A 24958-nucleotide genomic window follows, 5' to 3' on the forward strand; every position below is an offset into this window, starting at 1 on the left:
TTAACTCCTAATGTTCATTGCCCTATTTTTTTTCATCCTAATGATGGTAAGCCCTAATGTCCATAGTTACAATCGTTTATATTCCTAAAATGTATAGTCCTAAATAAAATGTGAAGGAAAATAAAAAGTAGGATAAGAAATTTTAGGGAATACAATAGAGAACCTTCACCGCCACCTCTCGGCCCTTCGGGCCTCGATGGTCACAAGTAACCTAACCCACTCGGCTATATGGCAGGGGGCTCGCTTTGCTCGCCCCCTGCCATACAGCCTTCGTAACCTATATCTACAGTGTCGGGGTGCCGCGAATTTCCGTGCTCGCTTCGCTCGCACCCGTGACTGCTGTCGTTACGAAACAAATCTTCACCGCCGCCTCTCGGCCCTTCGGGCCTCGATGGTCACAACTAACCAAAATATGTCAAATAGATCATATAGGGAATGAAAAATTCGGAATTTCAAACTTTAGGGACATTAATATTAGAACTAAAGAATATTAGGACAAGTATTACGGTAGGATAATCAATATTTAGGATTATCGAACATTAGTACAATTAAATATTAGGAAAATGATGTTCGGAAAATCGACTTTAGGACTATAAACATTAGGAAATACAACAGGCCCCCATTAAGGTGATGCGTTTCAGTCAGCTAGGTAACGTTGCGTCAGTAGATGGCGTTACTTCTGAATTTTTCGTTTTTTTTTTTCATTTAATTGTTTAGTGTTGAGTTCTAACCCGATGAAATGTTAGTTGGCGAAATCTTCTATACATTATCTTTAAGTTAAGCCACAATTTTGAAGTATTTACTGCAGATATTAATAAAAGTTGGTGTCTATTCAATTTGTGTACAAACACGAAGCTGTTACACATACATGTCAACTAGGTTAGGTATTAAAAGAGTTAGGTATTTAAATTATGCATAATTTGAAGTTTGGTTCTAATAACTAAACGGCGCATTTGGTAAAGCAGTCGCCACCATTCTTAAGTTTCACGGTTCAAACCCAAATGAATATTTTTATTTTTTGTTTTTTTTTTCGAATGAATTAAACGAACACGTCCATTAGTTACGGAATTTTCAAAAAATTATCACTTTACACTTGCTTTAGTAAGTAAAATGTTTATTTTTCATAAAAAAAAATACAGAAAATTTTGTTACAATAAAAACCCCACATAACCAATTCCTCGGTTTGTCTGTGGGAGTGGAATTCGCTTAGTACCAATTATATATAAATATTATAATTATACAAGAATATACTTTGCAATAAATTAATAGAAGGGTTGTATATTGATACTACGGTATCCTGTACTTCTGGGAGTTTTGACATAGGATGTGTGGTACTCCCGACATATGGTAACGGCGCAGCGAAGGTCGCCCTGAGCAGCTCCAAAGTCTTCCCATCGCGTATTGGGGTGTCCAGGTACGTAGGCCTCAATGTTGCAGTTCCTTGCTCCATTTTTAACACTCCTCGATCAATGATTTACAAATCCTTTTAATTAAGACACTATCGCCTTGCCTCTCTAGGTTGTAGCACAGGTTGACTATCAGCAGTATCAATAAGATTATCGATAGGGCGATCAGGATCCAAAATTTTAGACTATGTAAGTCTCGCGGTTGTCTGTCCTGTCCGGTCGCGTCAGCTGAATGTAGGGACGCGCCGTCATCCATTCTGCCCTGAGGGCTCACAGTGGGATCGAAGAGGTTCCCGAGATGTTCGTCTGTGTGTTTTATGCTTTGTGTCGTATGTCCGGTGCGCGTATCCGCGTGGTGTAAATCCTTTGTTTTATCTCCTTCGTTTCGCCTCCCGGTCTTGCTCCGGGGATCACTTGCCTAAATAAGACCCGCAGTTCGGCACCTGCGAGCTAGCAGCGGTTGGACACTCTGAAGTTAAGCGACTTTCGCAAAGGCCGGTCATAGGATGGGTGACCACAGAAAAAAAAAAGTTTTCATCTCGAGCTCCTCCGTGCTTCGGAAGGCACGTTAAGTCGTTGGTCCCGGCTGCATTAGCAGTCGTTAATAACCACCAATCCGCACTGGGCCCGCGTGGTGGTTTAACCCTTAATCAGGCATAGTACGATTTATCGACCACCTAGGTAATTGGAGTTATTTAGTGATCTTTGTCTTTTTTAAAATTCATAAAACTTTTATTTGATTATCAATATTTGTATCTTTCGTATGAAGCTAAACATTTTTTACTAAACAATTCATTTTGGGAAAAATCATTAGTCAAAGAAAGTGGCCATTATATGCCCTATGCCCGTCTGGCGGTAGTATGATATGGACACTGTTTCCATTGTATAAGAGATGATTTTGAAATTAAAATATAATTGAATTTTATTTGTTTTTTAACAAAAATAACATTCTACGTTTTTTTATCATAACGAAAATAACATTCTGCTTTTTTTAAACATAAATAACATTAATCTAATTTATAAAACATGGGACCGCCACAGTTTCGACAAAAAAGTTCATTTATTGTCGCAGTACCACGTCGACAATAAAAAAATTCCGTTGCAGGATCACATTTTAAACATACCTACATCAATTTGTGTAATGTTTTCGTCCGATAATGATATTTCCATTTGAGGCAAAGCGCCGATAAATATGTATTTCCACAGCCATCGTGGTGGGAATCGGTAGTAACAATATGCTTTCTTTGAACATACTAATCTGAAAAGTAACACACATGTAAGTATTTTCTTTTCATTAATAATCATACCGCACGCGGCTGGTAAAGACCCCTTAACGAAATGATTAATATAAAAAAGCTTACAATTTCAAACGTTTCTGTATCATTGAAATTTAATTCATTTTCCATTTTCTTTTCTAATATATCGGATATTTTCGTAGACACAATTGTATATAGGGTTTTTGGGTTGTGTCTTGGGTAAAACATTTTATTTATTTTCATGCAATATCTCGACGACATATTATCAAAACAAAGAAACAGTACCTATGTACATTGTCAAAAATAGTGTTCTTGAAATTGAATAAATTATAACCAGACAGTACTGATTCTTTTGTACCAAAAAACATACCTTTTTGGACTCCTTGGTGAAAGTTCTCAAAACATGGGTATATACAAATTGGAACCTTGCAAATTTTACACGTATAATTACTTCTCTTTGGAACGGCTTTTGTACTGCAATATTTACATCTTTTAGATGTGCTAGGAATTGGCATATGCAAACCAACGTTTGCTAAGCGTATTTCACTAGGTACACCAAAATTTCCACCATTTTTATTTTTGAATATTGTTGCTTTCCGTTTTCGTGAACAAAAACCATTTACAAGGGCTCTGCTAAGCCTTAAACGGAAGCCACTATGAACATAATCCATTTTACTTTGTTTGTATAGGATGTACGAATTGATTACGGCAGCTTCAAATAAATACCAGAAAATACGAAGCCAGTTTTTCCGTGATCTCCGACCCAAGGTATATGAAGATTTTAGGTGGTCGAATAAATCGACGCCACCCATTGTTTTAGTGTATTCGCAAATAGCCTGAGGACAAAATATTTCCTTCTTGGTGCCATCTTTTTGAGTTCTATTAATAATTTCAACTCGCCGTGGGTCAAATGCATTGGACATTAATAACACATCTTTTTTATCGTGCCATCGAATTACTGACGTTGGATGTGAATATTCATACATAAATTCTCCTGGAGCAAGTTTTTCAGCTTTCCTTGGAGTTTCTTTAATTGACAATGGGATTCCTTTACGGTTCGCCATAAATGTTCCAACACAATAAATAATACCCTTGCTATGTAGTGTCTCCAAAAGAGGCAAGCTTGAAAAAAACCTGTCGATGGCAATTAAAGTATTCGCTGGTACATTCTTGCACAGAGAAGTGACAACTTTGTATCCTAGTCCCGCATCATTGATTGATGTACAATCCGTATTATCCCTTCCCGTATAGATGTTGAATTCGTATAAATAACCTGTCTTAGAATCACAGCGAGCCCAAACTTTATACCCACGTTTAATAGGCTTAGCAGGCATATACTGCTTAAGAGTACTACGACCTTTGAATTTGATTTATCATGTCCCGGTAAATGCCTTGGTATAGGATCGTCATTATTACACACACATGTAAATTTTCAAGAATCTTTTTATATCTTTTGAACGTCATAATTTGGCTAATTTCTTTATGTTTATAGAAATCATCAGTGGACCAGTACAATTCAACATTTGATAAAGGACAAAGACCCATCATTATTGTCATTCCAAGGAATGCACATAGTTCTTTGTTTGTTATATCTTTATAATTTTTACTATTTTGTTGTTTTGCATATAAATTTGTATTTATAACAATGAGTTCTTGCAGTTCAAGAGGAAAAAGATTTTGAAAAAATTCTAGTGGTGCACTTTTATTTGTTTGTACCTTCAGTGGTTGTAATTCACTGTCAAATTTATAAATTTACCCCAATTTTTTTCAATATGTTGAACATCACAAGAGCAAGATGATATACGATCTTAATTTGTTGTATTAAAATTCACACTAAATTGTATCTTGTTTGTTTTAGACAATTTGGTTCAGTATTTCCAATACCACTAAGTATATCTTCTAATTCTTCGTCAGTACATTGTATCTGGTCTAATACAGAATTTATATCATAAGGATGTTTAGGATAAACAGGAATGTCGTCGACACTTTCGTCTTCAGAAGAACTAAAGAGTTGTTTTAAATTATTTATTAAATCTTTTCCTTCATTACTCATTTTGTATTTGTAGATGATTATGTTATTTGTATAGGATAATATTTTATCACTATCACAAAACAATGGGAGAACTTTTTCTATAGGAGGAAGCGAGCGCGATCATAAGTCGTACACACACGTCTGAGAGATCGAATGAAAGAGCGCATTGAGTCTAGCGCCCAACAGTGTTTTGTTGTTAAATGTTGTAGTATTTATATATAGTTATTTCCAGAGAAAAGCAAATCTAATTATAAAAAATGCAACGATATACGTTCAGTGACATATACAATGACAGATTGACTTTGATATTACAAATCATTATAATAAACAGTATTCATTGTCAGTTATCAGTAAAGAGATCAAAGTTCAAACTATGCAGTTCCTAATTAAAAATAAGGATAATGGAAACAAATTATAAAACGACAGAGAGCTCCTTAACAGGCATAGTGCATAATACGACCACTTTGTTTTTGTCTTAATTTTATTATTTTTTAAGAAACAGATCCTAGGTATACATTGTAGAGGTAAAAATTAAGACCACACCATATTTAAAAATATGTTTTAATGCCAGTGCACATGGGGCCTGATTAAGGGTTAAGGCCCGATCTCCCTATCCATCCATAGGGAAGGCCCGTGCCCCAGCAGTGGGAACGTTAATGGGCTGGTAATGATGATGATGAATAGAAGGGTAGGTCCCATTTGTTCCATAGAACAATGACGTTATCGGACAAAATGAGACTTTTTTTCCCCATTATGTTCTATGGAACTATATACAAGCATTTCCCCCGACTTTTTTATTAGTGACGTCATAGAACAAAATGGGAATTGTCTTTTCCAAAATTGTTCGTTACTATTTGATACCCTATCTACTAGGAAACATTGATTTCTATGACGATATATCGTTGACTTAACACGATGATATGTTGGTATTTTTGAAACGAAGTTTATGCCTTCATCTTCGAAAGACGACACAACTTTTTTATATGCCGCTGGTTTACTTTCGGCACATAATAATCGTTTTATTGTTATGTAAAACGTTTATATTATGTGCCTTTCGGTAAACACAGCATCGCATTATGAAGACGTATTTGATATCTGCTGGTACTACAACAAAACACACGCAACTTCTATTTAATAATATAAAGTATTTAACAAATGAAATTGCTATACTCCTGCAATTTGAAACAAAGTAATAAATTCTAAAAAAGAGCCAAAAGAATTTAATGGGCATTCTATCCCTACAATTGAAATACTTAAAGTATAATAAAATCGCTAAAAAACATTTAGCTTCGTAAATTATCACATAATAATCATGAGATCTACTTAAAGTTTAATGTATTAAATTGTTTTAAAATTATCCAATAAATTGGTTTTCTTCTCGCGTCATTTATTCTTCGCGTATCTTTCTGCAATAATGTTTTCTGCAGGTATCGATTGCTTTCCAATTTCCCCTTTCTAAAATCTTTACTGTCTGTCTATTTTCTAACCAGGCTAGGGAAGCCACTTCTGATCGACATGTTCCTGGTGATGCATCTATTCCTGCGTCTTTTAATACAGAACGCACCCATCCTCCAATCAATGTCCTGGAAGCCGGTTTAGGAATACCCTTGATTGCTAAGTGTTCACTTAATTCTTCCTTCCGCCTCTCTGTAGCCTGTACGTATTAAACGTCGAACCCACTTAACTGGACATAAGTTACTATCAGAATTAGGGATCAGTCTCCAACCCGATTGGCGCCTAGATCCACTGTCTGTTTTAGCTCCGAACACCGGCCACAAACATATTTCTTCCCCATTGTCACTAAAATATTGCTCAGATATTCTTAATAAGGTTAGATCATGCAGTTGACGACGAATTTCGAGTAAGGAATTTTCTTTTGAATCGTTCTTTAACCAGTCTATTATTTGTCTAGGGTCCCAAACATGTGGCTTAAAACATGTGGTTTAGAATTATGAATGGCCTTTAACATGCTTTACTTTAATTCTGGCCTCATACCAAAGATTTGCTGTTGACACGAAAAGATGACCCTAGAAGATAAATTATTTCGTTTTTTTTTTACTAGATTTAAATCAAATTATGAAAAAAATATCTACGTAGATACAAAAAAAAAACCTGAACAATTTAAACAAAAAATGCGTTTGTGTCTATGTTCACTAGCTAGCGAGTGCGTACATGATGTCATGCAGGGTCGGCCGAAATGTGACCTCCGTGGCCTCCGCGGAAGAAAAATCACTTTTCTTTCCTCCGAGGCCACGAGGGACACCCGTGTGCCCCGTTGCCAATTTCGATGTTTTTGTCGCAAATAAACCATAGTTTTAAATTATTAGTGCAAATAAACATATTTCTCAACGATTAGGACCATAAAACAACATTGTAAGAAATGACGGATATCATGATTTGGGTGTGGCCTGAATGAGAATTCTCTCTTGGCCCACCCGGGCCGCATGGACCGCGCCCCAACCCACGTTAGACGCGTCCGTGGTCAGAAAATGGCGTACCTTCAATGAGTGTATTGGGGCTGCCATGGTTAAGGCTCCGCGCTACCATTCTAAATCTGTAATTGCCCTTTGCGGGATGAACAACTTTGTCCTCGGTCGATTTGGATAGAATTGTTTTATAAATATTTGTAGGTACCGGCAGTGTAGCCATTCCCTTGGAATCAAAAAGCATGCGAAATTGAGCTGACCCAGTAAGCACTGAAGATGTCGAAGATTGCAAGATCCCTCGGTCAACATTTTGGTCAAAGCAATGGAAATTGAGCTCTGTTTTTTGAGAGGAAGAGTCATTACATTTTTGTCCATGTCCCAATTGATCCCTAAAACTTCTAGTAACCTCACTGGCGTCAGGATAGACTTTTTGTAGTTCATTTGCCAGCCCAGGGACTCCAAGAGTCCACAGTCTCCGCGGCCTGTTATGTCAACTTGGAGAAGTCCTGGTGAGCCAGGAGAAAATCGTCGAGGTACACCAGGACTCGCATCCCTCTTGGCAATGGGTAAATGGAAGTAAGCCTGCGATAGGGCTGCCTTATCATCCAGTCCCTGGGCTGAAGAAACTCTGGTATTGTGGTATGGCTTATAAGGTGAAAGTGTTTTGTCTTGACAAATTTGTTCAATTCCTGAAGGTCGAAAATCGGTCTGAAGCCATCATCGCTTTTCCTTGCTAGAAACATCCGGGAGAAGAAACCGGGGGTGGTCTTATTGCAAACTTTTGAGCTACAGCTGTTGAAGGGTATACCAAGGGAGGTCTTTGGATAAATCTTTGGGCAAAAGGTGTGGCTCTGAGCCTTTCCCAATTTTCCTTGAATTGCCCTAGTTGCCTCCCCCTAAACCCTGGCTTGGAGTCATTATTTAACTGTGTCTTAGTCAAAGGTACGAAAGGAAGATTTCTTACCTTTAACCTTTACCCTTGAATCCTGACTCTTTATTCTGGTAATTGGTACTTTTTTGAGGGGCATCATTTCTAAATTTCTTAGGAGCTGAGCTAGATGCGACACCAGAAGAGGATGGTTCCTTGCTCTTAAAGGTGGCTGTTGGTTTCCTTTCTTTAAAATTGAGGGATTGTAAGCATTGTTGGGGGCCTCCAAAACTTTGTATTTATATATTCAATCTAGTCTGGTCAAATAAGTATGATTCTGATGGGGGAATATTTCTAAGAGCCACTTGTATGCACTTATTAGGTATTTCATTAATAAGTTTTCTCTTCTAGTTTCAGTACATTCAGCTCTTTTACCGCAAACAACTTGCAGTATGTCCTCAGAATGTTTCTGAAATTCTATGCACCAGAGATAACGCAATCAACTCCTCGGGGGATTTAGAAACCCAGTCTACTACCGATTGTAAGCTTACGAAGTAAATCATTACTCTCGAGAACCGCATGAGATAGACATGCCATAACATGTACAGTGCCTAACCTAACCTAACATTTCGCCATGTATGCAAGCCGAAATTTTGAAGTATTTTTATTCTGTCAACCCTGTCCGGAAGGGCTGGCTTTACCATTTTAGTTGTATCGATATCAATGGTTGCTTCGCCAAGATCTAAGAGACTCCGGATCTCCTTTGGGACAGTTATAAAGGCTTCATGTGTATTTTGGTTAAGTTGGTTTGAATCATTACTTTGCACAATATTTTGCAAGCCACCGAGGCCTTGTATTGTAAAGGTTAGATAAAAATCCTACCTGATTAATAATTAAAGGAAGGCCTATTACTCTCCGATTCTGAAGAAAAAGATGACGTGACGACGAAGAATCCGAGCCCGTATCAGGGGACCCCGACGGGTTCGGAATGATTTCCTCTTCACGTGAAGCGGAATTCGCGTCCTCTTTCATAATTATTTTTTTTTTTTCATTATAATTCACTGTTTTATTTATTTCGTACAACACTCGGCGGCGAGTAACACACGCAATCACAGTGACAACTCGGTTCCCGGACATATCATAGACATAACCACAAATCGGTGAGTGAAAATCTGCGGACTTGTTGGGATGCATTCAAGAGTAAGTACAACTATAAGAGGTGAGTTCACTGTGCTTCTACATAATGCGGTGCTGTGTTTACCGAAAGACACATAATAAAACATTGTATGGTGGAATTGTTCCTCTTTTGTAGGTCTAGAGAAAAGTCCGCATTAGCGTATGTCTATACTATTTTGAGGATCACTTACTAGATAAGACTTAGGATTCAAACAAAAATCGACCTTATTGTTACTGTACGTGCTGATCGTTATTTGTAGGGTCATATTCGGTTTGTCTCTGAAATTCTGTCATAGAGCCTGATAGCCCAGTTGGAAGAACGCATGACTCTGTCAGGTCGCAGGAATCCCAGCAGCCTACACCAATGATGTTTCGGATGTATGTGAGCTAACCTCTACGAAAACAGATTAGCGACAAGTAAATAAAATAAAGAATTACGTATCGTGTGCATTTTCTTTTTTAATGTTTATAGGGTGCACTCAATACACCGGGCTCCCTGGCTTATACTCCTTAATATTATATCGGGCAACGCTGTTTTTTTTTTTTAAATGATTTAGTTTCGAGAGCATTTCGGAAATGAACTGTTCATCTCTAGTTACTTCCAAAACTGTTATTGGTCGTACAGGTGATACAAAGCCAATGAAATAGCATTTCTACATTTTCGTGACTCGCAGCTGCCCATGAACCTGCAATTTGCATAAAAACATAGATCTTCAACATATAATACTACTTAGTAGGTACTGTAGTAGTAACGTACCTACCTGCTGGTACTAATGTGGGGTCGTCTAAAATATTTGCCGTTATCAAATTTTTACGTTCTTTATGGATGTATTTGAAGAACATACCCAGTATTTTACGTTCATTCAGACGTATGGTTTACTTTATTCGGTTTAGTCTTAACGGTAGTAAGTAATATAAGGACACATCTACAAGCCTGATGGTCTTCTCTAAGACCAACTAATCATTTACTTACGATACATCTTCGGCTTATATCGAATAATTGTAATTTATTGACATATTTTATTAAATATGTCAAATTACGAGTGGGTAAAAGCGACAGCAGGGGGGTTCCTGTGTCACAGCTTGTCTTATCTTTATCCATATTGGGCGTTCAGAGGTTCCTCGACCATCAAACACAAATGTTACTGAAAACACTTATGTATTAAGAAAAATAACCGTCGTTCCAATTGACAGATCGGGGGCCTTGTCCAGATTACTTTTTCTGCCTTCTCGAATCACAATTTGTGTAACAATCTTTATTTAACTTGAAAGTACAGTTACAATAATGTTGATAGCGCTAACTAATAACAAAAATAAACTCGCCACTTGACGTTCAAATAAGTAATCTAGGTATGATCGATATTAGAAAAACAGCGATGTTAACATCGAATCAAAAGTAACGATAAATATCGATAGAAAACCTCGATGTATTTGGAAACAAACAAAACTGTCTATTATATTTATAAAATGTTTAAATTATTAGAAAATTACATTAAATTTAAAAAGTCCACTCTTCCTGAGACACCTAGAAATCACAAAAATAATAAGAAAAATCAACATTCCCAGTATTTTTAGGGACACTGTAAAAAAATAACTTTGATATAGGTGTACCAGAATCTGATGGCAAATGGGGAAATAAAATTTCTATAGTAAGCAACACTCGGGTAATTGGATGAAAACGTCTTGATACTTTTTATTTTTTACCTATTGACGGACAATATAGACATTATTAATAAAGTACTTCTTATACTACGGTTTGGTGCTACGTTCTATTTTTTTTGTCCTGTCGTGTCCAGTATTGTTCGCCCGGTCGTCATGTGAACGCTAACGCCTGTATGTGAGTTTGTCTGTTTATCCACTCATCACGTCAAAACTAAGCAACGGATGGACTTGAAATTTTGTATGGAGATAATTGGAATAGAACATACGCTATTTTTTATCCCGGAAAAATTATTGCGGGATTTCTGAAAAACCTCTAGATTCCAACAGTTGCTTGAATCGATAGATGTCGCTAGCGAAGCTGCGGGAAAAATCTATCTAGTGTAGGTAGGCATATATGAAAAACAATATATTTATGTACCTAAATATCACTTTATATTACTATGCTAATTTATGTATTAGAATGTTGTTCATATAAAGAAAGCAAATATCTTAATTACAATTAGAAAATGATTCCAAAAACTGTATTCATCAGATGAAGAAGACGATGATGACAAGTAGGTATTTAAAGATTCCTCCGTTAGGTAGGTATAAAGTCATCTATCTTATTCCTCATAATTTCCAAATCAAATAATATAGGAAAAATATATTGAAGTATACCGAAACAAAGTATTAAGACTAGTTAGTCCTACTTATCGGTCAACTTTGGACGCGATTCAAAATCGAAGATTGCGGTTGATCCCCAACTGCTTCTTCACTAATTTTACAATAAACAATGTAAACAATCTTTTTTGCTTGTGATCGAAGTTGTTTTTTTCGATATTCTGACGAAATTTAGAATAATTTCAAGGAATCTTTGGAAAATCTCAGTAATGTTGACAAAACATGTACTTTGACTTGACAGGTCACAGTTTAACATTACCATAGGAAAATCAACATAATTTTTACTTTTTTTTATGCCATCAGATTCTGGTAGACCTATAAGTGTTTTCCTTTTAGTTTGTTCCATTGCTGGTACAGAAGCTGACCAGCTTTGGAAAAAAGCCTTTCGGAAGCTGTGGATGTTGCTGTGCAACACAAATACTTGGGAGCAATTTTCTTTAAATTAGGGTAGGTCGATTTTAATGCCTTCCATAAATGTAAAGGGTCTTGTTTTAAGTCAGACACCGGACTTTTGAAATAAATTTGCAACTCCAAAGGCATACTCGTGTCTCGTTGACCAGACAAAATATTGTTATTTTCGTTGACAAGTTTATAATGGTCTTGCCATATATCTACAGTGTCTTCTTCGACTGGTCTTGTCTCTGTTAGGTGATCATTTTCATTTTTTTCATATCTGAAATAATTTCTTTGATACTCCTAATGCCTCTGGAGCAGTCTAATGCATCTTGGAAATATATATTTTCGAACCAAGGTTTCTGTTTGTAGCAATCGTTTCTTTATTTCTTCAACTACGTTATTTTTTAAATTATCTCCAATTGTCTGTTTTGGTTCCAAGCCTGTCACTTTTATTGTAAGTAATCTGGTGGGATAACTTTACTACATGTTATATATTTTTCACCACAGACTTCACGAGTAGTTATTTTAATTGGTCGTAAAATCTCACAAATTTCAGTTAAATCAATAATTTGTTTTGCATTCAACATTTCTTGTGCACTAGTGTGGCAATTAATAATATTATTGATTGTAGGGCGCAGTTTTAAAAATCTTTTAATCATGTAAAATGTTGAGTTCCAACGAGAGGACACATCTTGTATCAGTTTTAAATCAGATTCTCGCCTCAATTCATCACTAGCAGCAATACATTGTTTAAACCACGTTACAATTCTTTTAACTGCAGATATTAGGTCAGGCAAATTAGGCGTTTTATCGATGGATTTTTGTGCCACCAAATTCAACATATGGGCATAGCAGTGTATATGACGACTTCTACCAAACGCAATTTCTATTACTTTAACAATGTTGGCGCCAGCATCAGTGACAACTGCCACAATTTTATTTTTTCAATATTCCATTCGTTACAGGTCTTCAATAATATATTCGCTATATATTACGCAGTATGAGATTGCGTTAAATCATGAATTCCCAACGGTACAGATTCTAATTTATCCTCCTCATTACAAAATAGAACAGTCACTCCAAAAAACTTCTAGTTTGCATCGTGTCTGTCCAAATGTCTGTCTTTAAAGTCAAACCACTCACGTTTTCACGTTTCCCTTTGAAGTGTTCTCTAATAATGTCATATTTGGTATCTAACATCCTTTTCAAAGTGAATCGTGAAGGCACCTTGTACAATGGACAATCAGTTTTCATTCAATTCAGAAAACCTTCATTTTCGACAATTTGAAAAGGTTGTGAGTCTTTACAAATCATGTATAAAATGCTATTCGTCAACTGAATATTGAGATATTTTACTAAAGTGGCACATAGTGCAATTATTAATTTGCCTCGTTTCGTTGTCACAAGTCTCATCTCTTTCTTATGTGTCTATCTACGAGGGCGGTTTGATAAGTCCGTGACTTTTTGAATAAAATATTTTTTTTGCGGCAAATAAAAAAAATATTTTTCTACATAATCACCTTTTAGCTCGATACATTTAGCCCAGCGTTTTTCAAATTTTTTTATTCCCTCCAAATAATAGGTTTTATCAAGGCTCTCAAAATACGCGTTTGTTTCGGTAATGACTTCTTCATTCGACTCAAATCTCTTACCACCCAGCCATTTCTTTAGGTTTGGAAATAGATAATAGTCGCAGGGGGCTAAATCTGGAGAATATGCTGGATGGGGTAGCAGTTCGTATCTCAATTCGTGGATTTTGGCCATCGTGACTAGACAAGTGTGTACACGTGCATTGTCTTGATGGAACAGCACTTTCTTCTTCGCCAAATGCGGTCTTTTTGCTTCAAATCAACGTTGAATCTGTCCAAAAGCTTTGAATAATATTCGCCGGTGATCGTTTTACCTTTCTCGAGGTAATCGATGTGAATGACACCGCGTGCATCCCAAAAAACTGTGGCCATGACCTTGTTGGCTGACAGACTCTGTTTAGCCTTCTTTGGTCCACGTTCACCCCGAACAACCCACTGTTTCGATTGTTCCTTAGTCTCTGGGGTGTTGTGATGGATCCATGTTTCGTCCACAGTAACAAAACGGCGCAAAAATTCGTCCGAATTACGTCTGAACATCGCTAAACACTCTTTTGAAGTGGCCACACGATTGCACTTATGGTCGAGTGTGAGCAATCGCGGCACCCATCTCGCGGAGAGGTTTCTCATGTCCAAATATTCGTGTAAAATATGATGTACCCGTTCAGTTGAGATACCTACAGCATGAGCCAACTCACGCACTTTCATTCTCTGATCATCCAATATCATTTCATGGATTTTATTGACAATTTCCGGCGTGATCACTTCTTTTGGTCGACCTGAACGTTCGGCGTCACTAGTGCTGGTACGACCACAACGAAACTCTATAAACCACTTCTTTATCATTGAAATTGATGGTGCTGAGTCCCCGTAGTATTTATCAAGCCTTTCCTTAGTTTCAGTGATGGATTTTTTACGTAAAAAGTAATGCTTAATCAGCACACGAAATTCACTTTTTTCCATTTTCGTAAAAATTCACGAGGTTGTCTGCTCTGTATGGCTATCAAGCACCAACTGCATGGCATAGCTTGCTGAAAATTTTACAGTTGGCCACTTATAGATCACAGTTGATGGCAGCACTGTTGCATTTTGAATAACTGCGCGGGAAATTCAAAAAGTCACTGACTTATCAAACCGCCCTCGTATTACGTATTTCCATCTGTTGCTTTAACCAGTAGATTTCAGAGGATTGTTTTAATCCGAATGTGAATCCTAGTGGACCGATGTTGTAATGGAGGGGTTTTATTGTCTGTGCATATTTTAATTATGACGTTTTATGCTTTTAGGGTTCATCTGGTTTATGGTGGTAGAATTAAATTTGAAATTTAGAAATGGAATATTTTCTTATTCGGTGTCTGATTATTATTTCTATAAAAGTATGTAATGGGTTGGCTGTTCAAAAGTTTTTAGATGTTTCGTAGGTAAATATCAAACAATTCATTCTGCATTTTTGACCGTTTGGAGGTTTTAACTGTAAATCTGTATGGTAAAAATCACTATCCACATTTGATTTTTCTTTATTTTTCTTAAAGAAGCAAAGCGAGGCTTTAGATAATATATTCTTATTTTTATAACCGTATAACGCCGTTGGTTTTTTTTTTAGTAAGGTGATTAGTGATTTTTATTAGGTATATTATTCTTTATTTATTGTACACATATTAACAACACCAGAACAGATTTTACCATAATTACCTAATTTTACCATTTGTTATACATATAAATTACCCTACAAACCCTTATTTGAATATAGGATAACAGGATTAACAGGGAACTTGCATTTTTTATCATTTTGTTTTAGTTTTTCATAAATGTTGAAGAATTGCCTTAAGACACCGAAAACGTAAACAAAAAATAATGAAGCTAAAATTTTCACAAATTGATAATGCAAATCATAAAATTACTTATTAAAGTCCGCGCATAACGTTCCCTGTCTTGACCTGACGTCATGTCACACACATATCGAACTTCATCGAACTGAAAATAAAACAATAGGTAAATTAATGTTTTCTTTCATAAATGCACAACAACCTCACTCCATTTCCACTTACCGGATTAGCCTTTGTCCTTTTATATATAAATTTGAGAAATTGAGAAATTTGTGTTTTCCTTAAATAATCGCAGCGTTTTAAATAATAGAAGTAACTGTGTACTAATCAACTTGTTTAAAAGATGAAAATAGAAAAGAAAGAGCAACCGTTGTGGTTAAACAAAATTGGCATAACCAAAATATCATCAATCGATATGAAAATGCTAACACATCTTGAGTAGGCTTTAAGAAAACCTTTTTTCCGTTTTATAATATTTTTCAAAAGTAAACAACTGAGTCGCAATAAAGGAGAATGGGCGAAACCGGTCCAAGAACCTCCACTGATCAGACTTATATGTAAATAAAGCTTATGCTTTCCCTATGATTCTGGCAAATTCCTATCAGATTCTGTCCCGGGGTTCTTTTTCTACAGCCATGTTTGTCCTGGCTAAAAATGTGATAAAATGGTGGGGGACTAAAATCGATTCAAGATTGATGCTGAATAACTAAATCTTCATAAATAATTATGTATCATATCAAGTATATCGTTTTAAAGAGGAACTTTTCCAGAATCCGAAAAAATAAAAACAAAAAAAAAGGTTGCGTAAGCGAATTATAGTCAATTTACATCTTAGCGCCATTGTTTCTCGGTAGCTAAGTTGGAGTTTCACGCCAACCATTCCTTCCAAAGAAGTCCAATCATTTTTTTTTTCTTCTGATATTGCATCCTTAACTTGATCAGTGATAAGAAGAAGAAAAAAAGATACCACTCTGATAGAGGCCGTTTAAACTATTGCAAGATTACGTACTCAAAGGCTCTTCATTATGGCCCAACAGACGTAACATGATTAGAATGCGGCAGGACAAAGGTGTAGTACATCGCCTTATGCGAAATTTTTCGAAATATATGTCTCTTTTACACTAACGATGTACAGCTTAGTACACGAGAAACAAGAAATAAGTCATTCTAATCAAGATACAATACAATGACTCACATTCCATAAACGATTTCAGGCAATAATTGGTGCAAAAGGCGATTTATTGCTAAGATAGCAATTACTACCAAGCAACCTTACGTTTACGATACGTTTGTTGTACCATACGGCATTGTGTATAAGACAAGCTATAAGCCTGGATTAATAAAATAAGATTGTGTTGAAAGAAAACATACTTATTCGTTTACAATTATTGAATTTAATAATCTGGCTGGTAAATGAATGTCGCCTTCATACCGCGCAAATCCTAGGTACCATACTGTAGCCATCATCACTTATCACCACATAAGAATAATGTGTACGCGCTCGGGTGTGTCTAGACTTAATTTTTCCTCTGAGCAACCATAAACTCCCTCCAGGGATGCCTGCTACATTTCAATCGGCTGTTACCCTTTCCGAATCTCTATATAACTCTATAGAGTACATCCCATCTCCTTCTAGCTCGGCATAATAGCTGTTAGCTAATACGCTGATACGACCCCGACCCGAGTGCAAATAAGTGTAGGTCATCCTGTGTCAACCTGGGAAATGTTTCAAGACCTGGTGATCCAGCGGCCATATTTTGGAAGGCTACACGATGTCCGTTTAGGCGACGACGCTGTACGTATTCGGCTAGAACATTTTGCATTTCCCTCCGTATTGAAATTCTCTCTACAAATGCAGCAGCTTGTGGGTTGTCTGTAATGGGAACATGGAAAGCATTTGTTAATGCAGCAGTTATCCTAAAATCAGTAAACATGTGGGGCATTGCTTTGTGATAGTACCTGGCGAAATAACTTGAAGTTACGTTTGATGCATCCGTTAACGATTTCGACCACCCATCTGAGCCAGGGGCTTTTCGGGTATGAATTTTTTTAATGATACCTACTACCTCTTCCGCAGTGACCTGTGGAAGAGGAGGATCAGTGGGAGGTACAGAAGCCCTACGCTGAACTTCAGAGTTCACCGTCGAGCAATGCCTACGATCGATAGGGAGAGTGCTGGGCGAGCATTTGGCTTCGAGACTGTCGGCAAGGCATTCGGCTTTTTTGTCATCGTCAAAAGCGGGGGGTTGGTTAGGCCTATTGGGAGGAGGAGTAGGGATTGTCCCATCCTTTTGAAGAGACCTAGACAGCTGCCAGATGGCCTGGTGGTGGGGCTCAATGTCGCTCAAATTATCCCACCGATTCTGTCGCATGTCATTAATAAGTTTTCTTACAGTATGCTGCAAGAGACGCAAATGACGGCGACATTCCTAGGCGCGATTGGAATCATATGCGCGGGTGGCTGCGTTTTTCTCCGTTAGCAGATCACGGATGTTGGTAGGCTGTTTCCAGCGATGGTCTTCCATCTCCGGAACCTGTGCTGAACTTTCGTTCAAAACCGACCTCACATGATCCGCGAGGGAGTTAATAGCTGTCGAGGCCTCCTCTGAGGAGGTTATTTCTACTGGGAACTTCAGGGCCAAGATCTGCAGAATAGTTGCTATTCCAGGTAAAGACCGTATCTCCTGATATCACGCTATGATACTTCTTCTTAGTAAATTTAGTGTAGTAAGGGGTTGTCGTTATTTATACTAACAATTTGACCAACAAATGTTTCTCCTTAAACTCATTGAGTTTCCTTTCAATCCCGAAATCCACTTCCGTAACAATACCATACAACCGCCTAAAAACCCCTGCCTAGTGTGGCCATGAATAAATTCCTTCCAAATATCTTGGAAGAGGCCCTTGCCCAGTACTGGGATCTATATACAAAACCCACTAAATTATTGAAATAAAAAAGAATGTCACAATCATGCATTATATGTCACAACCATGTGTTTAAAAGTCTAAGACTGTGACATTTTTATCATTACATGGTCGTGACAATTTGAAACGTGTTCGATGTAACCCAAAAGCTATCCACGATACTACAAATCTTAAGTAATTATTTTAAACTACACTATATGACGTGCATATTATATTTCAAACAATAGTAACACTGATACTTAACTTTAAAACTCTAACACGGCGTTGACGAGTTAAGGTTGTCCTTTTTTTAAAACGTAATAGCAGATTGATTTTATACTGGTCTCAACGCTCTTAGCCATTTGCAATACTGACAAGAAGATATTGTTGCCGTTCTAAAAAAAACTTAGAATGGGTTGCCAATGTCACAGATTTATTTCTACCGAGTATTGCAATTTTAAAGTGTCGCACACGGTCGTGACACAAAAACTGCTCACAAAATGTATGTTGTTCAAAATCATAAATAGTGTGCATTATTTATATATTTTGTTAAACAGTCTTATAGAATAAAGGTTTGTCTTGCATAGTTGTTGTAATATTTCGAAAAATAACATGCCTCATCTTCAGAAAAAAACATTTTATCTGCAATTCTGGCAATCTCACACGACACGTTCCGTGACACATATGACTTCTTTTTTTAATATAATATCTAATAATTTTATGGCAAAAATTATATCCGGACACGATACTAGAAGTAGTTACCTAAGTAAAATAATTCAGGGTCACTGATTTTCCTAAAAAACATATACGTAGTCGGTCCCAAAGTTCTGTCATATATGAAAATAGTGATAAAATAAAAAGTACCAATAAGTTTATAAAAATTTATATATCAATTTAAAGTATATTTATTAAGAAATGAAAATAACTTAAAATTATTCGAAATGACCTCCCTTGTTTTTAATAACTTCCCTCAAACGCCGCGGCCAGTCATCTATCGCAGCACGCACCATATTCATGTCTATTTCAGCGACGGCTTTAATTATGGCTGACTTCAGGCTCGCCAAATTTTTGTGGGGTTTAGCACAGACCTTGTTCTCTAAGACCTGCCAAATTTTATAATCCAGAGGATTAAGGTCCGGACTGGAGGAAGGCCAATCTTCGTGTCTAATAAAGTCAATTTTTTGATGGTCGAACCAGGCTTGAGTAGTTTTGGCTTTGTGTGCAGGCGCAGAATCCTGCTGGAACACGAAATGATGTCCTGAAAATAGCGTGTTGGGCAGATCTTTGACAAGCCGATTCAAAACCGTCTCTTGGTACACTTTTGCACTGGTTTTGACACCTTTTTCGCAGAAATGAACCTCCGTTGGCCCATAGTAAGAGACACCTAACCAGACCATCACTGAAGATGGATGATGCCCATGTTGAACCCGCGGAACTTTTTTTCCTGCTTCTTCAGAGTTCTCTGCGTACACTCTATCGTTTTGCTTATTGTACTTTTCTTCTATATCAAAAATTTTTTCGTCTGTAAAAAGTATGTCACGGTGTCGGTTTCTCGCGTACCGCTTTAATAACAACCGGGATCTTTTGAGTCTAATTGCTTTCAGGCGGGCATTAAGTAAGTGTCCACTCTTTTTCTTGTATGCTCGCAACTTAAGGTCTTCGTTTAAAACCTTTTTGACTGTTTTTCTACTGACCCCCATCTGCAAAGCCATCAGTTTCTGTTTTCGGACAGGATTTCTTCGTATGCGCGCCTTTATCGCTTTGATCACTGCTGGTGTTCTTGCGGAGCGAGGCCGGCCAGTTCTTTTCTTGTCCTCAACACTTGAGACTTCATTATACCTATTTATGGTACGATACACAAACCTAAGTGTTATTTTCAAATTTTTGAGCAACTTGAAAATGGTACTCGGCGAGTGTCCACAGCGATGCAACGCTAAAATTGCGATTCGGTTTTCTTTCAAGGTCCACTCCATCGTAATAAATCACGGCAAATGATCATTTTTTGTTTTAAAATAATTGTCAAACATTCAAAAATGGAACGCCATAAAATTTTTCTAAAAGCATGTTCGGAATTTAAAAATAATGTGCCTGTGACAGAACTTTGGGACCGACTACGTACAATTCTTACAACTCACAAAAAAAAACGTAAGAATATGAATCACCCAGCTGTATACCGTTAGTGTAAAAGAGACATATATTTCGTCTCTTTCGCACAAGGCGATGTACTACACCTCCGTCCTGCCGCATTCTAATCATGTTACGTCTGTTGGACCATAATGACGAGCCTTTGAGTACGTAATCTTATATTAGTTTAAGTGGCCTCTATCAAAGTGGAATCTTTATTTTTTCTTCTTGACACTAATCAGGTTAAGAATGCAATATCAGAAGAAAAAAATGATTGGACTCCTTTGGAAGGGATGGTTGGCGCGAAACTCGAACTTAGCTACCGAGAAACAATCGCGCCACAGATGTAAATTGACTATAATTCGCTTACACAACCTTTCTTGTATTTTTTTTATGTTTCGGATTCTGGAAAAGTTCCTCTTTAAAACGATATACTTTATGATACATAATTATTTATGAAGATTTAGTTATTCAGCATCAATCTTGAATCGATTTTAGTCCCCCACTGTATTTTATCACATTTTTAGCCAGGACAAACATGGCCGTAGAAAAAGAACCCCGGGACAGAATCTGATAGGACTTTGCCAGAATCATAGGGAAAGCGTAAGCTTTAATTACATATAAGTCTCATCAGTGGAGGTTCTTGGACCAACTTTCATACAAATGTGCCCATTTTCATTTACGACTTGACCTCACTGCACATTTGTAGTTTTTAAATTACGTTTCAATTTACGACCCACGTTATTAATTTTAAGATAAATATTTAAATAATCACTTTTGTGTGTGGATTACCACCACCTCACAACCCACTAACTAATATAATTTTTCAATATAATTGTACAAGTTCCCTATTGTTTGAATATTACCAAAGTATCTAAATAAAAACTTTCGGAATAGCATCGTACCTACCTATGTATGTCCAGATTTTTTTTATTAATAATGTTCGTGCTTTTCTTTATAGAAAAGGAGAGCTTCTTAAGAATAGGGTCATTGAATGTGAGAGTGAAGAAAACTACGGAGGCATTTAGCAACTTCCTTGGTGTAGGAGCTACCAGGTCATCTGCTTACGTGGCTAAAAGCAGAGATATAGATAGGAGATCTGAAGACGGAGACCAACTACATAAGACTTGGGGTTCAGCTGACAACATTCAGGTGTGTATGTTGTATCTTAATTAAACCGTAATAAATTCAATAGGTAAGTAGGTACTGATGTACTTTCATGATGGACATTGTATAGGTTTAGTCGATTAGAGTCTAAAATGTTTCTTGTTGCTTCTCGGACATGTCGTAGACCCCGATAAACGAGTCAGGTTCTGTCGTGTTGGAGTAATTATTGTTGAGTGACCTGTGAGCTCTCACTATACATTTCATATCACAAGTATACATATAAATATTGTAAGTTATCTTCAGATCCCAATAGCAAGAGTCGCCTAGGGTAGGTAAACGGGTTTTCGGTTTCATACTCAACTTCTAATGACGTTAGCTCTATGCTCGATACCTCGATGTCCTTACTTCGATAGTACGTTTTGCCGGTGGGTCGTTACCTCGAAAGTTCAGTACCTCGAGCGGTTCTTGTTAGTATCCGAATTGCTTTCCCTTTCGGTCACTCCGGTTGTCTGTCTCGCTCTCTTGATTTGCCGCTAAAAAAGCTCCCGACTGAATTTTCCTCATAATAAACGGATTCATTAATTCCGGCGTTTTATTGACATAATAGTTCTTACATTGATTGGTCTTTACCTCGACGGTACATTTCATCGATGGCTTGTCGCCTCGAAAGAATCATCAAAGCATATTTTAATTTATTAGTTATTTCACTAGTGAAACAGAAAATTACAAAGAAACGTAAAAAAATCCTTTCTACTATGATTAACTTAACAAACTTTACTAAGTTAAATATCTATATAATAACTCTTCTTCTTTGATCAATGGAAATGTAATTATAATGATGTGCAATTAGCAATGGAAATCAAAAACTCTCATAATCTAATCTAGTCCCTATTTTTACAAATTTGAGCAATTGCAGTTTGCAATTTCTTACTTTTCTTTTTCGGGGGTGTTTGGTCTATACACGAAAGTGCCTTTTCAAAAATGTGATTTGTATTTACTTGTTCCGTAATAAGCTCGCGTACAGTTGCAAGTCGCCTGTTATTCAGTAAACAGTTCCACCGCCTGTGCCATCAACATTATTTTGAGTTCGCGGTAACCCTAGTTCGTTATTTTGGTGAAAAGTGAGGTGGAAATAGAGGTGGTGATCTAGATATTAAAATCGTAGTTCCTCCTCCGCCTACCGATTTTCTTTTGCCAGAAACACAATACGTTTCGAACCACTTCGTTAAGGGATCTGCTTCCTGAGGCAAAACTTCTTCTTTGAGCATGTGAAATGCAGTTGGAATATCATCTGGCGGCATTTTTGCATTTGGTTTAGTTGCCTTGGCATATTTAACTAAACTTAAGGAACTGAACGTCTTAAGCTAACAGCAAAGTTACTATCTTGTCCATCTCTCTTTCTCTTTATTTAAGAGCTGCGCTCTTGTCGGTGGAGTAATCGCCTTCCGTTCCTCAGTACACCGACCAATTTATCAATCGGTGATGTTCTAGCTAGAGCCCTACCAGAATCCATATCCTCGGTCTCCAACCAGTACTGATACCGCTGCTGCCCGGCATCAGGGGTGCGCTTTTGAAGTAGCGACGCCTACTCGCTACGTCACAAGATCGTCATAGAACCTAAGTAGTATTTTATAGGTTAGCCCGTCCCAGTGAGCTACCCACTACGTTCTGCTAATCCTGATGTTGTTTGGTCGGGGACTGCTTATTTTTATATTCGCAGCTAACCATCATATCTTATGGCTGTTCCACTATCCGCCACCTGTGGACCTCTTAGATGGCCTACAGCTCAGCTTACTACATATTATGTATTACGAATCTTGTCCATAGCGCACCGATAATCCTCCGATAAAACTCTTGTATTCGTCTCGATACGTTCTGTCCTAAATGAAATAAACATCCGTTATAAATAGTGTCTGAAAATTCAATTCTAACTGCATTAATGACAGCTATTTCAAAATCCGTCATTATATGATCCGGGTTTAATTGAAACCCCTCTTCAGTTGCATAAGATTTCAGTTCTTGGAAAAGATGCATGTATGCAGTTTCTTGTTTTTGAGGTCATGAAACAGTACACTAAAGCTACAATTTTCTATGTTCTTCTAATCCAATAATACCGTGGATAGAATAAATCTGTTGAAATATCCAAGGGCATGTTTTGAACGTACCGTCCATAATCCAAATCAAAGATTCATGTAATTTTTTTATATTTATTTATTTGTATACAATATAACACAGAAAGAAACACACAAAGAAAACATACAGTACAGGTAAGCTTATCTCTTAAGAAAGAGATAATTTAAATATTTTGATTTATATTTGATTGTATATTTTTTGTACAAAAAATATTATTCGCTCACCATCACCAAATGGTAAATCACGAGCCATAAATGTTTTTCCAGGAAATTGAAATTCGGACAAAGTGGATGGTTCTTTTGGCTTGGCCTTAACGCGAGCACGTTTGACAATTTGTCTTAATGCGTTTTTGTTACTAATAGAACATGGACTAGTGCTGGGTACATAAAATAGGCGCTTATTGATAAGTTGCGTTGGCTTATCACTGCTCGTCAACGCATCCTGTTTGCGATTAAATTCGCATCTATTTTGCTTGGTGACGGTGCACTAGAATGTTTGGTCATATCTTTGATCACAATGTGTTCACTGGAATTAGCAGTTTCTGTTGTTAATTTGCTCGAACAAAACTTATCATCTTTTTGATTGCAGCACCAATAACATTTATTATTCACCTTTTTGTTTAAATAAAAACAACATCCACCATAAATTATTAACTCTTTTCCGCGATTAGATTTTGCTACTACTATTGACGCTGACATTTTTTAAGGAATAAATCATGTGGAAAATCTCCTTGGAACAAATCTCATTGTTGAAAAGGCACTTTCGTGTATATACCAAACACTGATCAAAGAAGAAGAGTTATTATATAGATATTTAAATTATTTTGATTTAAGGAGAAAAGTAAAGTTTCTTAAGTTAATCTTAGTAGAAAGGTTTTCTTACATTTCTTTGTAATTTTCTGTTTTATTAGTGAAATAACTAATAAACATTGTTGATTACAATAATTGTCCGGTAGTATTATTTATTACACCTTACTTCATAATTATGCTTTGATGATTCTGTCGAGGCGACAAGCCATCGATGAAATGTAAATACCCATCGATGTAGGAACCGCTCGAGGTACTGAACTTTCGAGGTAACGACCCACCGGCAAAACGTACTACTATCGAGATAGGGACATCGAGGTATCGAGCATCGAGCCAACGTCATTCGAAGTTGAGTACGAAACCCAGGTAAACGTACTTGCGGACACTTTTATAGATGAGTGCATCTTTAATGGTAATGTACCTCATGTATTTCAGAAAGATGATAAGTTGATGCCTCCTCCGATGAGCGGGAAGGTGAAGCGACGTGGCGCCAGCGGGCGTAAAGGGCTAGCGTCTCATAGTCGTAGCACTCCTTCCACGCCTGATCAGGTATTTTAATCTTAATATATAAGAAATAAGGAATATAAGGA

General features: G+C 37.0%; 2 protein-coding genes across 2 annotated transcripts in view; both read left to right on the plus strand.

The window, feature by feature from the left end:
• LOC126380708 (uncharacterized) overlaps positions 1–24958 on the plus strand; it is a 48544-nt gene that overhangs the window by 20047 nt on the left and 3539 nt on the right. Inside the window, exons 4-5 of the mRNA XM_050030303.1 lie at positions 21284–21474; positions 24804–24917. Coding sequence (XP_049886260.1) covers positions 21284–21474; positions 24804–24917 — 305 coding nt within the window. The remainder of the gene's footprint in view (positions 1–21283; positions 21475–24803; positions 24918–24958) is intronic.
• The window catches only part of LOC126380683 (cyclic nucleotide-gated cation channel subunit A-like), a 96797-nt gene that overhangs the window by 6233 nt on the left and 65606 nt on the right, over positions 1–24958 (plus strand). The gene's annotated exons all lie outside the window — the stretch shown is intronic.

This window comes from Pectinophora gossypiella, chromosome Z, assembly GCF_024362695.1.
Source record: "Pectinophora gossypiella chromosome Z, ilPecGoss1.1, whole genome shotgun sequence".
Taxonomy (NCBI): domain Eukaryota; kingdom Metazoa; phylum Arthropoda; class Insecta; order Lepidoptera; family Gelechiidae; genus Pectinophora; species Pectinophora gossypiella.